Raw genomic sequence first — 17,903 nt, 5'->3', positions numbered from 1 at the left:
AGGAATTACCTCTACCCAGCAGGTAAACCTGTCAATTGTGGACAGTATGTAACGGAAGGGGCCTGAGGGGGGTAAGGGGGTAATTTTAGGCGTTCGGGCCGCGTACAAAGAGGACCTTGGCACATCCCTGGCAGAGGTACTGTATGGAGAACCCCTCACGCTCCTAGCAGAGTTAGTCGAGCCTTCACTCCCTCCAGATCAAATCTGCGACTCGACATTTGTCGGGCAGGTCAAGGAGCTAATCGCTAACATCCGCGTGCCTCCTCCTGGACCACACACGCCCCCTCCCGTATTTTTGCATAAGGACTTGGCGTCGTGCACTCATGTCATGGTGCGTGATGACACCGTCTGACCGGCACTCAGACCTCCATATACGGGCCCGCACAGAGTCATATCACTGCGTACCAACACGTTCGAAGTGCTCATTAATGGCACGCCTCGAACGGTATCCGTCTGCCACCTCAAACCTGCATGGTCTCTGGGAGAACTGCCCGATACCCCACCCAGTCAGACCCCATCCCCTGCTGCACCCACCTCGCATGAGGCATCTACCGACAGTCCATGGATGAGCGACGCCCATTCTCGCACGTGTGACGTTCCCTACTCCCAGTCGTGTGACAGTGCTACTGGTGCGTGTGACATTCCTATGCAGAGTGATGCGTCTGATGACTTACCCTCCTACAGACAGCCCCTCGCCTCTCCCCTGTTAGGATTCAGTGATGTATCAGGGACCAGCCTCAGAGCATGTGATGTCACCGATGACGACTCAGTCCATGGATGAGCGACGCCCATTCCCGCACGTGTGACATTCCCTACTCCCAGTCGTGTGACAGTGCTACAGGTGCGTGTGACATTCCTATGCAGAGTGATGCGTGTGATGACTTACCCTCCTACAGACAGCCCCTTGCCTCTCCCCTGTTAGGATTCAGTGATGTATCAGGGACCAGCCTCAGAGCATGTGATGTCACTGATGACGACTCATGTGGAGATTCTGTCAACCCATATAAGGAAGTGGTAGTGAATGTCAACACAGATTTTATTTGCAGCTCTAATGTGTTTTTTGTTATGCAGCCGGATAATGTGTACATCTTCTATGAACAAGCCAGCTCCCCCAATGAAAATTTAACTCATATTCATCTCCTCCAGTCTGTCCCCTTGCCTGTTGGTACTGACCCATCAACGGTCAAAGTCCTACGTACCGCCACAGGCATTCAGATCTGCTATACCGGCCCCTCACAACCCACCATCCCCTCCCCAGATCCCTCTACTGCTGTACGAGGATTCACCCGGTCAGGCAGGACCATCCTGCCCCCTCGCTGGCTCGAAGACTTCAATTACTAATGTAGTATAATGTAATATAAGGTATGGTTTCTGATTAAACATCCTCTCCCTCCCCCCTGGGTGTTCCCTTTACATGTATGCCGCAATATTTATGTTTGTGCTCCACACTCTACGGGGGGGAGGGGGGGGGGGGCTAATGTGGCGACTATCGACCAGGTCGCGTGTAGTATCTTTGTTTTTGGCAAGATCTTTGCACAAGTCTGTGGTCGCGCGAAAGAGTACGGACGTGTACCAAGAATACAGAATGTAAACAACTGTATATGTGTGCTTACGAGAAATAAAATAGTGTTTATTACATGTGGTGTAGCATGCATCATTGGATTCGGCAATCCTACAACGCTATACCCATAAGTCCATTCACACTCATCACCATTCACATTGTAATTCCACTCACAAATAAGAACATCCACAAAGTTCTAAATTTTTTAATGTGAACACAATGAAGTTTATGATACAAACCACATTTTATCCTGAGAGGGGAGTAAAGTTACTACCAGCAAATACAGTAGCAAATGAAGAGAGTCTGCTCTGCTCTGGGAATATATGATGTTAGTCTGTTGCAAGCCATCAGTGGCACCCATAGGCCATGGGACAATGCAGTCTTCTGATGTGTGATTGGGCTGCTGCCTGATGGCTGTGCCACCTGCTGCTGGTGCAGGCAGGCAAACTGAATCACGATGGATTATGACTGCAGCTGGCAAAATGTTGTAGTAGCCACAGCACTGGTGCCAGTGTAAGACAAGTGTTAACACATTGATTGCCATAGCTACATCATCCAATCAGGGGTCACCAAGACACATACTAGCAATCTTCAATTATATCTGGTGTAGGGTGAGGAAAAGCATAATTGTTCCTGTTCTGAAACCAGGTAAAATCCACATAAAATAGACTACTATAGACCTATCAGTCTCGCAAACAGTGTGTGTATGTTACATGTATGAATGGTGAATTGGTGGCTATGTTGGATCCTTGAGATAAAGGGCATTTTGTCCAACAGCCAGTATAGATTTTTGGAGGGCTGAACCACAGTTGACCACTTTATTTGACTGGAGTCTGTTACAAGGACAGCTTATGCCCATTGCCAGTACCTCAATGACGTCTTCTTTGGCTTGAGGAAGGCTTATGTTACCTCACTCCATTATAATATCCGTAGAGGCCCCCTCCCAGTTTTTATCTGGAATTTTTTGTCCCTCCTGTTATTTTGTGTCCAAGTTTGGACATCCCATAGTATGCCCCACATACAGACAAATACTGTCCCAGAGGGGTGTGTGCTAGGTGTGACTTTTTTTTTCTGATAGCGATTCATGGAATTGCAGAGGCTGTGGAGCTATGATCTCATCATCACTATAGGTAGACAACTTTTATATTTCCTACAGTTCTTCAACAATGAAGGCTACTGAATGCCAGCTGCAAGATGCCACAACAAAAGTACAATACTGTGCTCTCACCCATGGCTTCCAGTTTCTTTTGTTAATAAGTGTTGGTGTGGTACATCATTTTCTTGATCCATGGCTTTCAAAATATCATGTGAGAAAAGTATGAATTAGATTTCTCATGATTTTTGTTTTCAGAATCCATGCTGGTTATTGTGGATGAGCTAAGTCTGTTTGAGATACCTCATTATGTTTGAGCTCGCAGTGTATTGTGAGATTTCGGCAACAAATGGATGTCAGTGATACAGGATGGTAGTTTTGTGAGATTTGGCAACAAATAGATGTTGGTGATACAGGATGGTAGTTTTGTTGATCACTTATGCTACCATTGTTGGAGATGGTTATGGCCTTTGCTTTCTTCCAACCACTGGGTAAGGTCTTTTGTTTTTGGAATGTGTATTATATTATAGTTAAAAGATGGAATAACTCGACCAGAGATTCTGTATAGAATGTGAGAGGAACTCTAGCAGTTCTTAGAACCTTGTTAAGCTTCAGCAATTTCAGTTATATGCCCCTGCAACTGACATAATACCTTACATTCATCTTTGAAGTGGTGTGAGAATTACACTCTACAGCAACAAATGACTTAAAAATAAACAAGTAAATATAGAATCACTAAATTATATGATGTTCCTTGAACTTCCTTTGTAATCAATCAATCATGCAATGAAATAGCCCGGGGCAATATGTGCAGGTTGTCGGAGGCAGCCCTAGACTCCAGACAATACACAGGGGCATCCAACAACTGACTCATGGCCCAAAAACTGTCACAGACATTTGCTAAGTGGTGTAACTGATGATATACCCCACACATGGTATCCACGAGCAGACAATCTAGTTAAAAATGCAACAAATGACTATTGGGGGAGGGCCACTGGGGCTCACCTGATGAGTGGAAGGATGATGACTCCAAGGATCCAAAAACTACTGCAGGTGGGAGTTACAATCCATTATGACCCTATGACTGGCATGAACCTTCTGGGAGAATGAAGCAGCACTGCACCAGAATTATCAACAGCGTCAACACACAGCAACTCAGTGGGAGGTCGAGGCTGCCTGGGGTACCCTGCAGAGCATAGAGGACTGTTTACCGTGCATACCTAATTGAGCCACTTGCCAGTTACCATAGAGGATGTTACTTGCAGCCACTGACAGCTATGTGATTCTGCAATTTAGGCAATTTCTGCTAAGGAAGAGTTGGACGATGTCAATACCCGAGTATGAACCTCAGGATCAGGCACTAACTGTGTCCAGTCAGCGAGTCTTCATAATAGGTAGCACATGTGGGGCACACAAGATAACACTTGTATAAGAGGCACTGCAAATCCAGGTCACATACGACTGCCCAAGGCACTTGTGGTGTTGGCTAAACGCCAACTGTGCCACTACTACATGAGTTTAGTGTCTGAAAAACTGTGTCAACAACTGACAAAGCTCACCAAAGGGGTGTTTCTTGGGCTCAAAGAAGGTATTCATATTTTGGACAACTTTGCACAAACCCACGCTGCTGAACTACAGCAAGCTGTCCTAACCAACAAGTTCGATGATACACATTACCTGGCAGGGCACCAAGAAGCAGTGCAGGTAATTATCCCATGTTTTCACAGACTCAATGAAACTAGCTGATGGTTGTGGAGAAGAAAACTGCAAAAAAAAAGGTACATAGCCCATTGTCAGCAGGGCAAGGGCATGAAGCAAATCTGTATTCTGCTGCTGCTGGTGTTCCTTCTGTAGGTGCAGAAATGCCTGGTTTGTGGTGGTCCAAAATTAACACTAGGTAAGGGAAACAATAGCAGGGGTATCACATGCATAGGAAAGTTCTTCATTATTACTTTAGTATCTGGACAGGCATGACAACGCCGTTGCACTACATCATCAGCATGGGCACTTCATGTGCCAATGATGATTGAAAAATAACTTGGGAACAACCTCATGAGAGGAAATGAACCTAGTCATTGGAGCCAACCTATGGGAAGCAGAGAGTCCAAAACCTTGTAGAGACATGCACATGAATAATCAGCATGTGATGGTTGGGGTGGCTAATGATGAGTACTCAGCAACAACACTTGGCATGAAGCAGAAGGTGAGGTCTGCGGAGGTTGAACTCAGCATGAGCACCTGCCTCATTGATTTACTGCCACCCACAGGTAAATACGTCTGTCAGTTGGTCTGTCTGACTTACATGTTGCATGTGCCCTACATGGCAGATTTCCACACGATTCCACTGCGTAACCCACACCAGGTATACCAAAACATTAATATAAAAGAAGGGTTGGTCAGTTATACTTATTCATTGCCATATTATAATCTAAAACAAAATAAAAATTTACCTTTCTTATATTCTTGTTTGCCCTTCTGCTACGGATGTGGCATGGTGCTTCCCTTTAATTTTTTTAAGAAACCAAGGCAGGTTTTTGTTCTATTGGACCATGATTCTAATCCTTACAGTATGTAGGAGATTGTTATTATCATAAGTTTATTAAGGGCATTTTTCAAGCCTTTAGTACTTTGGTGCATGATATTAGATTTACTCTCCAATTTATTTATTTTTGAAATTTTAGTCTCTTTCTGTCCTGCCTGTCCAGACAAAGATGTTAAGAAAAATAAAGGAACCCCTTAGAGCGAGTAGTCAAAGGAATTTTATTATGCAAGATCATGCAACCTCCCCTCACCCTCCCTCCACCTCTGGTGTATGGTCACCCCTCCCCACTGTCCCACCACCACCATCCTTATTCTCTTAGCGGAAAAGGTTGGTAACCTCTCTTTCCCCTTTCTATTAAAATCTCCTAATATTATCAGCTGTGGCAGATCTAATGCGAGCTTTCTAGGAAGCTTGCAGTAGCCCTCACAGTTTCCAGTTATCTTGCTTTGCAGCTTTGTGAAGTCCAAGTTGATTCACTGTAGTACAGTTCTGGCTCCAATACATAGACAGTTACACTGCTGAAAGAGGACATCACCATCGGGGAAGATATCAACATGAAAGGATGGAAGTGGTTTGCAGCTGTCAGCATTTCTTCGATCACTACCACAGGTCCCATGTGAGCACAGGAGAATGTCTCCCATTGCATAATAATGCTCCCATGAGCCTGCATCCATAGGGCGCTGCACGTATCGAGCCACTGTTCACCTCGATGACAGTGTTCATGGAGATGACCAGCGATGTAGTGTAGAAAAAATGTGACTCACCTGAAGAGCTAACACATTTCCATTGATTGACAGCTAAGTCCCAATGGTTCCATGCCCACTGCAGTTTTGATTGATGATGTTGTTGGATCAACATGTGAACACATTGGGGTAGTCTGCTGTGGAGCTCTATGTTCACCTGTTTATAACGAATGATGTACTTTGAAACACTTCGACTTTTACCAACATTGTGCTCTTTTGGCAGAGATGCCACAGATCACTGTCTATCCTACTTTACAAAGCAGACAAGCCTCTGAACACAACATTCTTTGGAGAGTCATGGACATCCAACCATTTACCACCTAGTGGTGGTTTCACTGTCCTTCTACCTCTTTCTGTAGATGCTCAACAGTAGCAAATGAACATTCAACCACCTTTGCCACTTTTGAGATACTCATTCACAGGCTCTGCATAATAATAATATACCCTTTGTCAAAGTCACTTACCTTAATGGATTTTGCCTGGATCAGAAATTATAAAATAGAAATGAATGGCAAATGATAAATATATTCAGTAATAACAAAACAAACACGAGGCTGCTTGGAGAATTATAAAATCAGAACTGGGTACTACTAACAGAACCACTTGTGATACAACCAGTATCACACCCAATGAAGTGAATAATTTCTTTATTAATTCTAGTAATGAAGGACACCCAACTCAACAAAATGCCTAATATAATCAGGCACTGATAAACATTTAGAAAAAAAACAAAGTTATTCATATTGCACAACAAACCTGCAACATCCTTATTCAAGTGCAGACAAACTGCTGTTTCTGATGTTGCAGCAGCAATAGCAAAACTCAGCAACTCAAAATCAGGATACTTGTATGGTCTGTCAGATTTTGTTAAAAAGATAGCAGACATTATGCTACAAACACTCTGTTTGCTAATAAGCTGAATTTTTATGAGTTTGTTCTTTTCCAGCCTGCTTGAAGATAACAGTAGTTATCCCTCTACAAAAAAGGAGACAAGTCACATGCTGATAACTACTGTTCTATTTCTCTTATACCAACATTTTTGAGCAAATTTACAAACATTTCACCTGCAATGTAACGCTGACAAACTCTCAGTATGACTTCAGGAAAAATTCAGCTACACTGGAAACTGTTGAATATATTGTTTCGATAGTATTCAATGCCTCTGAAGCAAAATATTCTTTTTGTGCCCTACTGATTGACCTCAGCAAGACATTTGAATCTGTGAGTCATCAGATTCTAACAGATGGACTGAGATGCTGTCTCATTTGTGATTCAGAACTAACCCTTATAGAATTGTATCTTGACAACAGGAAGCAAAACATACACTTAAATGGTATGAGCTCTGGAATCCTAGATGTTTCAAGAGGCATTTCTCTAGGTTCTGTACTGTGACTCTTATTGTTTATAATCCATATTAATGACTTACCTAGTATTATGCCATGTAAATCTGTTATGTATGCTGATGACACCATTTTAATTGAAACTGGAAATGACATAGAGGATATAAAGGAACAAAGCAAAGCCAACCTAAGAATTTCTAGTAACTAGTTTAAAGGCATTTAATTCACTGAACAGTAAACCAAAAGAAAAACATAAAATATAATATTTTGTTTATGTAATACCAACAATGACTTTATGTCAGTTAAACTTCCTTGTGGGCACTCGGATTCCAAATTAACTTGAAATTTCCACACAGATTCTGTGTGCACTAAATTGTGAAGAGTCATACACCTTTAACATAAACTTAGAGCATTTGTGAGTGGAAACATGATCCTCAGCTCCTATAATGCATTTTTTGTAGCCACATGACACACTGCATGCCACTTTCGGGCAGGTCCACTGTGGTAAAAAGAGTTTTTAATCTGGCAGAAAAAGGTTATCAGATGTGTAGGAGGTACTTTCAAAAACAATATATCTTGTAGGCTGCTTTTCAAGAAACTGGGTGTCATAACAGTCCCATTATTATTTATTACTCAGTTGCTTAGTCTGCACAAAAGAAAATCAAGAGAGCTACACATTAAGGTAATTATTTCACTGTCATAATACACATCACAAAGAAAAGACTGACCAACCCTTTATGAGGCTAAGCAAGACTCACAATAGCTATACATACCTTGGAGTAAAACTGTTCAATGCACTGCCACACTATCTCATTATAAACATTTAGAAATGTTCTACAAAACTCGCTTAAGAAGAAAGCTTTCTATGCTACAGAGGAGTTTTCTGATAGTGCAAAAGAGGATGTGAAATTTTAACTTATACTCATTGTATGTGTGCAAATTTACATGATTTCATTATTTAATTTATTATTATATGTACCATTATGTTTTATTCACTTTGTACAAACTATTAACATCAATAGTGCGCAAAATGATCAAAGATGAAATAAATAAATGTAGGGACATTAGCAGCAATTAACTGCAAAACAAGGAATATTGTTTGGACAGAACATAGTGTAAACATTTCCATTCAAACATATGATGCTTGTTAAAAAAAAAGAGTGGTGAAGTTCTCATCTCACCACAGGAAATTTTAAATTTTAATGTTTCTCTACAAATGTGTTAAGCATCACAGAATGTCATCGGGAAGTCACAGAAATTCAGCACATTTATCAACATGGATGAAATTAATTTCTTACTATAGGCTTAATATAAGAAGAAGGGACATGTGTATATACACTAAAATTGGAATAAGCTGTGAGATTGTAAAGTAAATGAGTAATGCTTTGAACAGCTCTCTGAGTTTAGTAGTACACTTAGAAATTTACAAGATACTGATTTTGTCTGTGTACTGGCTTCAACAGGAAAATTTTAAACATAGTTTATCACATAACAAGGATTTGTATGAGAGTTATCTGAAATAACTCGGAGGTTATAGAAGGTCAAGATTTCAATACTGATTTTGTGTCAAACAAAACTGATTGATGGCATTGTATGTAACTGATGTTTAGTTTCAGCTTGTTTCCCACACTAACATTACCAACAAGAATGAAAGGACATAGCACAATAAAGGTTGATAATTTATTGCTGAACCCAATGTCTTCATGAAATGTGTGTGGAGCCATGATAATTGGTTCATATGACAATGTTTATTAAATGGCAGCAATAAAACAGCACTGTTTTTCTTGTTAGGCTAAGAAAGGAAGGATACAGTTTCCCACAATGCTAACTGCTGATTCACTCATGCAATACAGAGAGAATTTACTGGATGAACAGTGGGAATGTGAAGGGATAATGAAAATGAGACGCAAGTTCTTACAAATTGAAACTCAAAATTTTTGAAACACTATGTTTATCAGTAATAAAATGTTCTAATGTTACAGTTTAATGAAATGTATTGGCTATCTATAATGTCCTTAACTGAGAGAGTATGGTTCATATGAGATTTGCACATATTATTTTGCTGTCAGGCAGGTAAAATGCAGACATGCGACAATAGTTTGTACACTCATATTTTTAGCAGTTTTCTATGCTGGCTATTAATATGAGGAACAGCATTGTGGATCAAAGGTAGAATACTGCTGACAACTTTTAAAATCTAGAGACATCTTGTATTTTAAGTTGTATTGAGAATAGTGGCAAATGGCAAAGCAGGTTTGAGATTTGATGACAAATGGCTCAGGGTACATTTGTTACTAATCAATATCCATTACATATTATGACTCTGCTCCAAATTTACATTGAATCGATACATTTGTCTGTGTGCTGTAGTGGGGCAGGGCAGGATGTAAGTTCAATTTGCAAAAATTAAAAGATTGTAGCTTTTTCTGGTGGCACTGGTGGCGAAAAGGGTGGGGGTAAACCTGACCTCTACTGGCTATTTGCACATAGACCCATGACTTTGCCAGTATATGAACCACTGAGTGTGCTCTGTACAAAGGTACAGAAATGCTGTATGAAGTTGCATAAATTCTTTGTCTAAAGTAGTAAGATAATAACTAGAGCTGACAATGAGCACTGGCTTCCTTTTCAGATCTGCTATTGTCCTAACATATATGTACACATGTAAACAATCCTAGAAATAATTTCCATAGTTATATGTGGTAATAGTTAGTAATAATCATAATTATTGGCTAGTATACTTTAAAGAGTTCACCTCTGCAGCTGCATGGCCAGCTATGCTGACTGTCATGCAGAGGAGCAGGGTTCAATTCCCCATACTGCCATGGGTTTTTCCTTGGTGTGAGAACTTGTAGGAGGTGCACTAACACCTGTGAGGTCAAATGAGGAGCTGCTTGACTGATTACTATCTGTTTCAATATCAAGAAACCTGATAATGACCAGGAGAAAACATATTCTTATTGACAAACTACCCTACAGGAGTAAAACTAAGCCCATTATTGGCAAGAAAGTATATTGACTCCTGCAACATAAAGAACTAATTCCACGTCTGTTAACCTACTACATGCTAATTTCCAAAGGCTTTAAAGATCAGCTCAAAAGTAATAATGTTTGTTGATTGCTTGAACATAGTGAAGAAGTATCAAAAGTGAAATAAGCCAGATAAAACCTAGGCAACAGATGAAGAGATGTACACATGCTGGAAAGCATATAGTTTAAGTCTTAATTTTATGAAAACTCTTATTATACAGTTATAGGTAAATAAAAATTATTTATATTGCCCAGAGATTGACATTGCTGGTCAGATACTTGATAAAACAATGGATCTCCTGTTTTGTAGTTCCCAACTGGATGAACAAACTGAGACATGGTCAGCACATTTATGAACTGAAACAGGAAAATTGGTATTTTTTTGCCATATTTTGCCCCTTGCCTTCCCACTGAAATATTTTCTGGCATACAACAAACAAAAGTTGATACATTGTTTTCTTCAGTAACAGCAAGCAATAAAATATCTTTCTGACATTGATTAAAAAATTTTACAGTTCTTATACTTACTTACCAGCAGATAACAAAAGTTTACATGAATTGTGACTTATTCAATAACAATGCAGGAGACAGAAAAAATTGCCGTAGATACTTTGTAATTTGTCAGTGGCTCTGATTTTGAAGTTGATGTTGATTTCTAAACATCTTGTGTAACTCTCATGCAAGTGTGTGGTGTAGTGTATTGTATATTGTTTTGTATATTTTACAACTTCTTATTTTCCAGAAGAAATGTGTCTACCTGTTATTGATCATCGACCTTCTGATCAATGTGATAACTACAGCAGTACTCACAAAGGGATTACAAATATCTCAGGATGTACTACAAATATATCATGGGAACACTGGGAGAATGGACAGACGGGTGTGGATAAAGCAGAAGTAAGTTTTCATTAGTTACATATTCAGATTTTTCAGATTGATTCAAAAATTTCTAAATCATGGAATACTGTTATGTGGTTGGTTATTATTATTATTATTATTATTATTATTATTTTTACAGATAATTTGCATGATTTCAATCAGAATGGAGTGGGTCAATTTTTAAGCTGCATATACACTCCTGGAAATTGAAATAAGAACACCGTGAATTCATTGTCCCAGGAAGGGGAAACTTTATTGTCACATTCCTGGGGTCAGATACATCACATGATCACAGTGACAGAACCACAGGCACATAGACACAGGCAACAGAGCATGCACAATGTACAGTGTATATCCACCTTTCGCAGCAATGCAGGCTGCTATTCTCCCATGGAGGCGATTGTAGAGATGCTGGATGTAGTCCTGTGGAACGGCTTGCCATGCCATTTCCACCTGGTGCCTCAGTTGGACCAGCGTTCGTGCTGGACGTGCAGACCGCGTGAGACGACACTTCATCCAGTCCCAAACATTCTCAATGGGGAACAGATCCGGAGATCTTGCTGGCCAGGTTAGTTGACTTACACCTTCTAGAGCACATTGGGTGGCACGGGATACATGCGGACATGCATTGTCCTGTTGGAACAGCAAGTTCCCTTGCCGGTCTAGGAATGGTAGAACGATGGGTTAGATGACGGTTTGGATGTACCGTGCACTATTCAGTGTCCCCTCGACGATCACCAGAGGTGTACGGCCAGTGTAGGAGATCGCTCCCCACACCATGATGCCGGGTGTTGGCCCTGTGTGCCTCGGTCGTATGCAGTCCTGATTGTGGCGCTCACCTGCACGGCGCCAAACACGCATACGACCATCATTGGCACCAAGGCAGAAGCGACTCTCATCGCTGAATACGACACGTCTCCATTCGTCCCTCCATTCACACCTGTCGCGACACCACTGGAGGCGGGCTGCACGATGTTGGGGCGTGAGCGGAAGACGGCCTAACGGTGTGCGGGACCGTCGCCCAGCTTCATGGAGACGGTTGTGAATGGTCCTCGCCAATACTCCAGGAGCAACAGTGTCCCTAATTTGCTGGGAAGTGGCAGTGCGGTCCCCTACGGCACTGCGTAGGATCCTACAGTCTTGGCGTGCATCTGTACGTCACTGCGGTCTGGTCCCAGGTCAACGGGCACGTGCACCTTCTGCTGACCACTGGCGACAACATCGATGTACTGTGGAGACCTCACGCCCCACGTGTTGAGCAATTCGGCGGTACGTCCACCCGGCCTCCCGCATGCCCACTATACGCCCTCTCTCAAAGTCTGTCAACTGCACATACGGTTCACGTCCACGCTGTCGCGGCATGCTACCAGTGTTAAAGACTGCGATGGAGCTCCGTATGCCACGGCAAACTGGCTGACACTGACGGCGGCGGTGCACAAATGCTACGCAGCTAGCGCCATTCGACGGCCAACACCGCGGTTCCTGGAGTGTCCGCTGTACCGTGCGTGTGATCATTGCTTGTACAGCCCTCTTGCAGTGTCCGGAGCAAGTGTGGTGGGTCTGACACACCGGTGTCAATGTGTTTTTTTTTTCCGTTTCCAGGAGTGTATATGTCTCTCCCCCCCTCTCTCTCTCTCTCTGTCTCTCTCTCTCTCTCTCTCTCTCTCTCTCTCTCTCTCTCTCTCTCTCTCTCTCTCTCTCTCTCTCTGTGTGTGTGTGTGTGTGTGTGTGTGTGTGTGTGTGTGTGTGTGTGTGTCTGTGTGTGTGTGTGTGTGTGTGTGTGTGTTTTTATTGCAGGTCACCAAAATAATAAAATAGCTTATATTTAGTAAAGGTGGTAAAACTGAACATTTTTATGAGTCACTGAAAACTAAAGTAACAAGTGTGCTGGACTGACGAATTTAGTGTACTACAATATAAGGATGTAGACAATGTGACATACAGAAGTTTGGATGGGTCCAGGGTGCATGCATGAATAGCCGAAGTGCTTAAGGAAGTCACTCACAGTAAGTCGGAAATCCTTGTTCAAGTCTCACAAGAGGATTTTCGTTGTGTCATATGTTTGCACATTTGCATTTATTACCCACTCTGACCATCTAGGTTTTTGAAGTAGTTTCTACAAATGACCTCTCTTTTTTGCCTCCCTGTTTCTTTTTGCATAATGAGTATTTGAGTTTCCCCGCACAGTTACTCCAGACTGCAGGTAAAGTTTGAAGAGTCCGTGGCAAACTTAAGAAAAATCAACACACGTTTCACATGACATGTGCAACCATTCCTTTGTGAATATGATCCACAAGTGGCTCAAATGTTCCGAGCTATTCGGCAGACGTAGAATGCAGAGCAAAGCATCTCATGTGTTGTATTTTCGCCTGAAAACGTATATTCAGTGATTTATGTATCAGCTGTGAATTTGCATCTTTCTGACTGGAGGTTAAAAATGTAATGAATCTTAATACTTTCTTTCGCTTTTCCGCTTCATAGTACCAAAAATATGAATTTACCTTTTCATTAGAACAACTATGTCGTGTTGTTATAATGGGAAGATCAGTGATCCACAACGCCTTTCCACGAAGCAGATATGCATTCCGTTTTATGCAGAGCAGTCACTGCGTGGAAATGCAGCCTACGTAACATTAATTCTCTCATTCGTTTGTTATGGCCTACAGTTCAAAGACAGGTTTGATCCAGTTTGATGTAGTTATCCACACTGTCATCCTGTGCAAGTCTCTTCATCTCTTCGTAACTACTGCGACCTACATCCACTTGATCATGTTTATTGATACAACTCTTTTTTGTCTACAGTCTGTGTAATACATTCTGCAAGACTGGGGACTGATATACATACTCATCTAATATCTTATGCACAACAGCTTTTGTAGACTAGATGACCAATAAAAATTTAAACCAGTCCAGTCAAAGCATTGTTTCAGAAAGGATAAATCTATAATATCAGCTGTTTATCTTGTCTTTCTCTGAACTAACTTAGATTCAATCACTAACAATTCAGTCAGAGCAAAATTACAGAACATATGCACAATCCCACAATCAAATCACAGTTAAACCTTTCGGTTTATAAAATTACTCAGTTAAAAGATAAATGTCTCAGGTAATTATACTATTAAACAGTAGAAGTTCTAAGCTTAATCATTCATGTTTCAGATAGCAAAACTCAATCACGTATGCAGATTCTTAGTAACTAGAGCATCTTGTTCTAACTTTGGGGATGCATGTAGTGTATGTAGAGCCAAAATTTACAAGATAAAATGGGAATTAAATGTATTAATAAAAATAATCAATTTCTGAAAACATAAGGTAATTGGACAGATAAAAAATCTACTCACCAAGAGTGGCAGAAGAACCGCCATATAAATGGTATTAGATATGCAAGCTTTTGGAGACAGTGGCTCCTTCTTCTGGCAGGAGGGTTGAAGCGGGAGGAAGAGGTGTGAAGGAAAAGGACTAGCAAGGTTTAGAAAAAGGGGTAGAGTTTGAAAAAGTCACCCAGAAACCAGGGTCAGTGGATAATTATTGGACGGGATGAGAAGGAAAGATTAAGTGCATTACTGATTGTAACTGATACGTTTTGTTAATTCATCAAGTAACATTCAAATTATAATGGCATATGAGTCAAATGCAATATAAATTTGTTTTGTTTCTGTAATTATAAGTATACTTCTTTATAGCACAATTTCATTTGTATCCTTCAGCTGATCTACTGTACTGTTTGCATAGGAAATGACAAAGTTCTTTTTATCATGGTAGCATTCGGATTACTGTCCATCTTGTATAACAATAAATGGAAAATAGTATAAATAGTTTGTAAATGCTGTGGTAACACTCCCTATGCACAATCCATCATTGAGAAAATAATGTATTGAGAAATGAGAAAACATCTTCTTCAAAATATTTCAAACACTATTCCATTTCACATATAAAGTTACTCATGTAAAACATAATTCTCATCTGTTATAGCTTTCAAAGATTACATATGTGGTCTGAAAAATAATCTCCTCACTTTAAGCAACTTTTACAGTGAAATATACTTAAGCTAATAGACAAGAGTTATTAAAGCTTCAAATTTTCAGCTTAGTATTTTCTTCTTATTGCAACATTCTTTCCAAAGCTTTCAAACAGTTGTATTCAAATGTTGACCATAGATGTTGAAAATGCCAATTGTAAACACCTATGATTATTCTCAAAAGATTCTGTACTGAATTTGTGGCTGAGTTAGCCCCTCTTCTAACTATAATCTGCTGTAGATCCCTCAAACAAAAAACTGTGCACAGTTCTTGGAAGAAGGCACAGGTCACTACTGTCTACGAGAAGGGTAGTAGAAGTGACCCACAAAACTACAGTCCAGTACCCATGACATCAATTTGTTGTATAATTTTAGATCATATTCTGAGCTCAAACAAATGAGGTATCTTGCATGTAAAGACCTCCTTAGTGCCAACAGCATGGATTTCAAAAATGTTGATCATGTGAAACCCAACATGTACTTTCCTCACATGACATACTGAAACCTTTGGATCTAGGCAATCAGGCAGCTGCTGTATTTCTTGATTTCTGAAAAGCATTTGACTCGGCACACATCAATGCTTATTGTCAAAAAGTTCTAACGGCTGTGGATGACAGTTTAAGTGTGAAGCAAATAAACTAACTTCCACTTCTTTTACAAGATGACTTACTTGACATGGTTGAGCGACTTTCCTTGCTGGTTAGCCTGTTGCTGCAAACTCTCTTTTACTGTCTTCTTCTCTGAAGTATGTTGCTAGGTACGGGAATCACTTAAGACTCTTTCTACTTATAAAAATAAGTAGACATACAAAGTTTCATTTGCTTCAGCTAATGACTTATATTTGAACTTCAGACATATTACAAATCTCACTCTTCATATAAATGTATATTGCTTCGTAAGCCTCTTGTGTCTTGAAATGTTAGAAACAAACTAATTTACATATAAGAGAAAGTTGGGTTAAACACCATGTCCAGTCTCAACATGAACCATAATACACATCTTCTCTTCAACAAGGCTAAGACAAAAGTTTTTCTCAAGAGTATCTTCTCATCTGTTCTCATTATTATAACAATGGTCACTGACACAATTAGCACAGAATAACATAGAAGCTCCATGGTTCTTCCGTAAACTTTCACTAAAACATGCATGGATTGCCCGACAAGTACTAGTCATTGCTGTTCTACTGCCATGTCTACATTCTTCTCGCGACAGAATTTCAAACCTGCACACACGAATATGTGATGTGCAGTAGGTACCATTCTATCGTCCCACACTCACATCTAAAATATACCGAGCGAGGTAGCGCAATGGTTAGACACTGGACTTGCATTCGGGAGGACGACGGTTCAATCCCACGTCCGGCCATCCTGATTTAGGTTTTCCGTGATTTCCCTAAATCACTCCAGGCAAATGCCGGGATGGTTCCTCTGAAAGGGCACGGCCGACTTCCTTCCCTAATCCGATGAGACCGATTATCACGCTGTCTGGTCTCCTTCCCCAAAAACCAACCAACCAACCATCTAAAATATCGTGTGTTTGAGATAGTAGAAGGCTGAGTGGTTCTAGAATTTACACAGAAATTCTCAAAACACTATGTACCCCCCCCCCCCCCCCCCCCCCCACCTCAGATTTGCACCTGGTGCCGACAAAAGGAACTAATTTTTTTCCAATGTAAATTGATTGCACATTAATGCATTAGCATATGGCAGATTCTCGAGAGCAACATGTGGCTGTGAAATTTTGTTTCCTGTTGTGGAAACTACTGTAATGCTTAAGACTGCTTATGGGTATGCTGCCCTAAGTAAAACCAGAGTCTATGAGTGGTTTTCATCTTTTAAAAATGGAGAAATACCAATTGAAGACCAACCCTGTTCAGGATGCCACTCAACATTAAGAAGTGATGAAAACATCGACAAAATCAATGCCTTCATTTATGAGGACCAAAAATGGAAGGATCATTGTGGTCAGTGGAAAATACTTTGAAGGTGATCAAAATTTGGTGTAAAAATATTAAGAAATAAAGATGTTATGATGAATTTCCTATTATTATTATTATTTTAGGTGGGTTCCCCCCCCCCCCCCCCCCCCCCAACTCCCCCATCATAAATTTGTTTGAATGCACTTGTTTTGACTTGACATTATGCATACACAATGGAAAATGGAAAAGTTGTAAATATGCTTTTTACTTTAATTATTTCTTAGTATAACTGTACACTACATACCCTGCATCTATTACTCAGTTTCGCAAACCTGTAATGCTTTTAGATCACCACTGTAATATCCTTTGTTTTACCACTCTTTTAAACAGATAATCATTTTCATTGCATCTTACATTTCACGTAACATTTCATAATGTAGTAGCAGTATTTATATAAATTTTCACATAAAATTAAGGAAAGGCAACCATTCCCCTACAGTGAATCAACGCATGGGCCACAGAAACACATAATGGAAAACAATATGCAAACAAGTTTTTGAGCACTAGATCTTTTTCTAGCAATGGTACACACATTCACACACACAACCACAAAGACACCAAAACTTACATTCCTGTGTCTATGACAATGCTTTGAGTGGCCATGTATATAACAATAATTTTCATTATTGTTATATACATGTTTGCTATTACCTCTCATTGACTTAAGTATTTTCTTTTATTTTAATTTTCTGACATTTTAAATTATTTTCAGTGCTTTT

At 40.4% G+C, this 17,903-nt stretch overlaps 1 protein-coding gene across 2 annotated transcripts in view; it reads left to right on the top strand.

Moving 5' to 3' along the window:
- Window positions 1-17,903, top strand: part of LOC126323231 (G-protein coupled receptor 54) — a 124,698-nt gene that overhangs the window by 22,676 nt on the left and 84,119 nt on the right. For both annotated transcript variants that reach the window (XM_049994617.1, XM_049994625.1), the window contains exon 2: window positions 11,052-11,206. In XM_049994617.1, the coding sequence (XP_049850574.1) occupies window positions 11,057-11,206 (150 nt within the window). In that variant the 5' untranslated portion in view covers window positions 11,052-11,056. The remainder of the gene's footprint in view (window positions 1-11,051; window positions 11,207-17,903) is intronic.

The sequence above is a fragment of the Schistocerca gregaria genome, chromosome 2 (assembly GCF_023897955.1).
Source record: "Schistocerca gregaria isolate iqSchGreg1 chromosome 2, iqSchGreg1.2, whole genome shotgun sequence".
Taxonomy (NCBI): Eukaryota; Metazoa; Arthropoda; class Insecta; order Orthoptera; family Acrididae; genus Schistocerca; species Schistocerca gregaria.
This window is presented reverse-complemented; position numbering and strand designations above follow the sequence as displayed.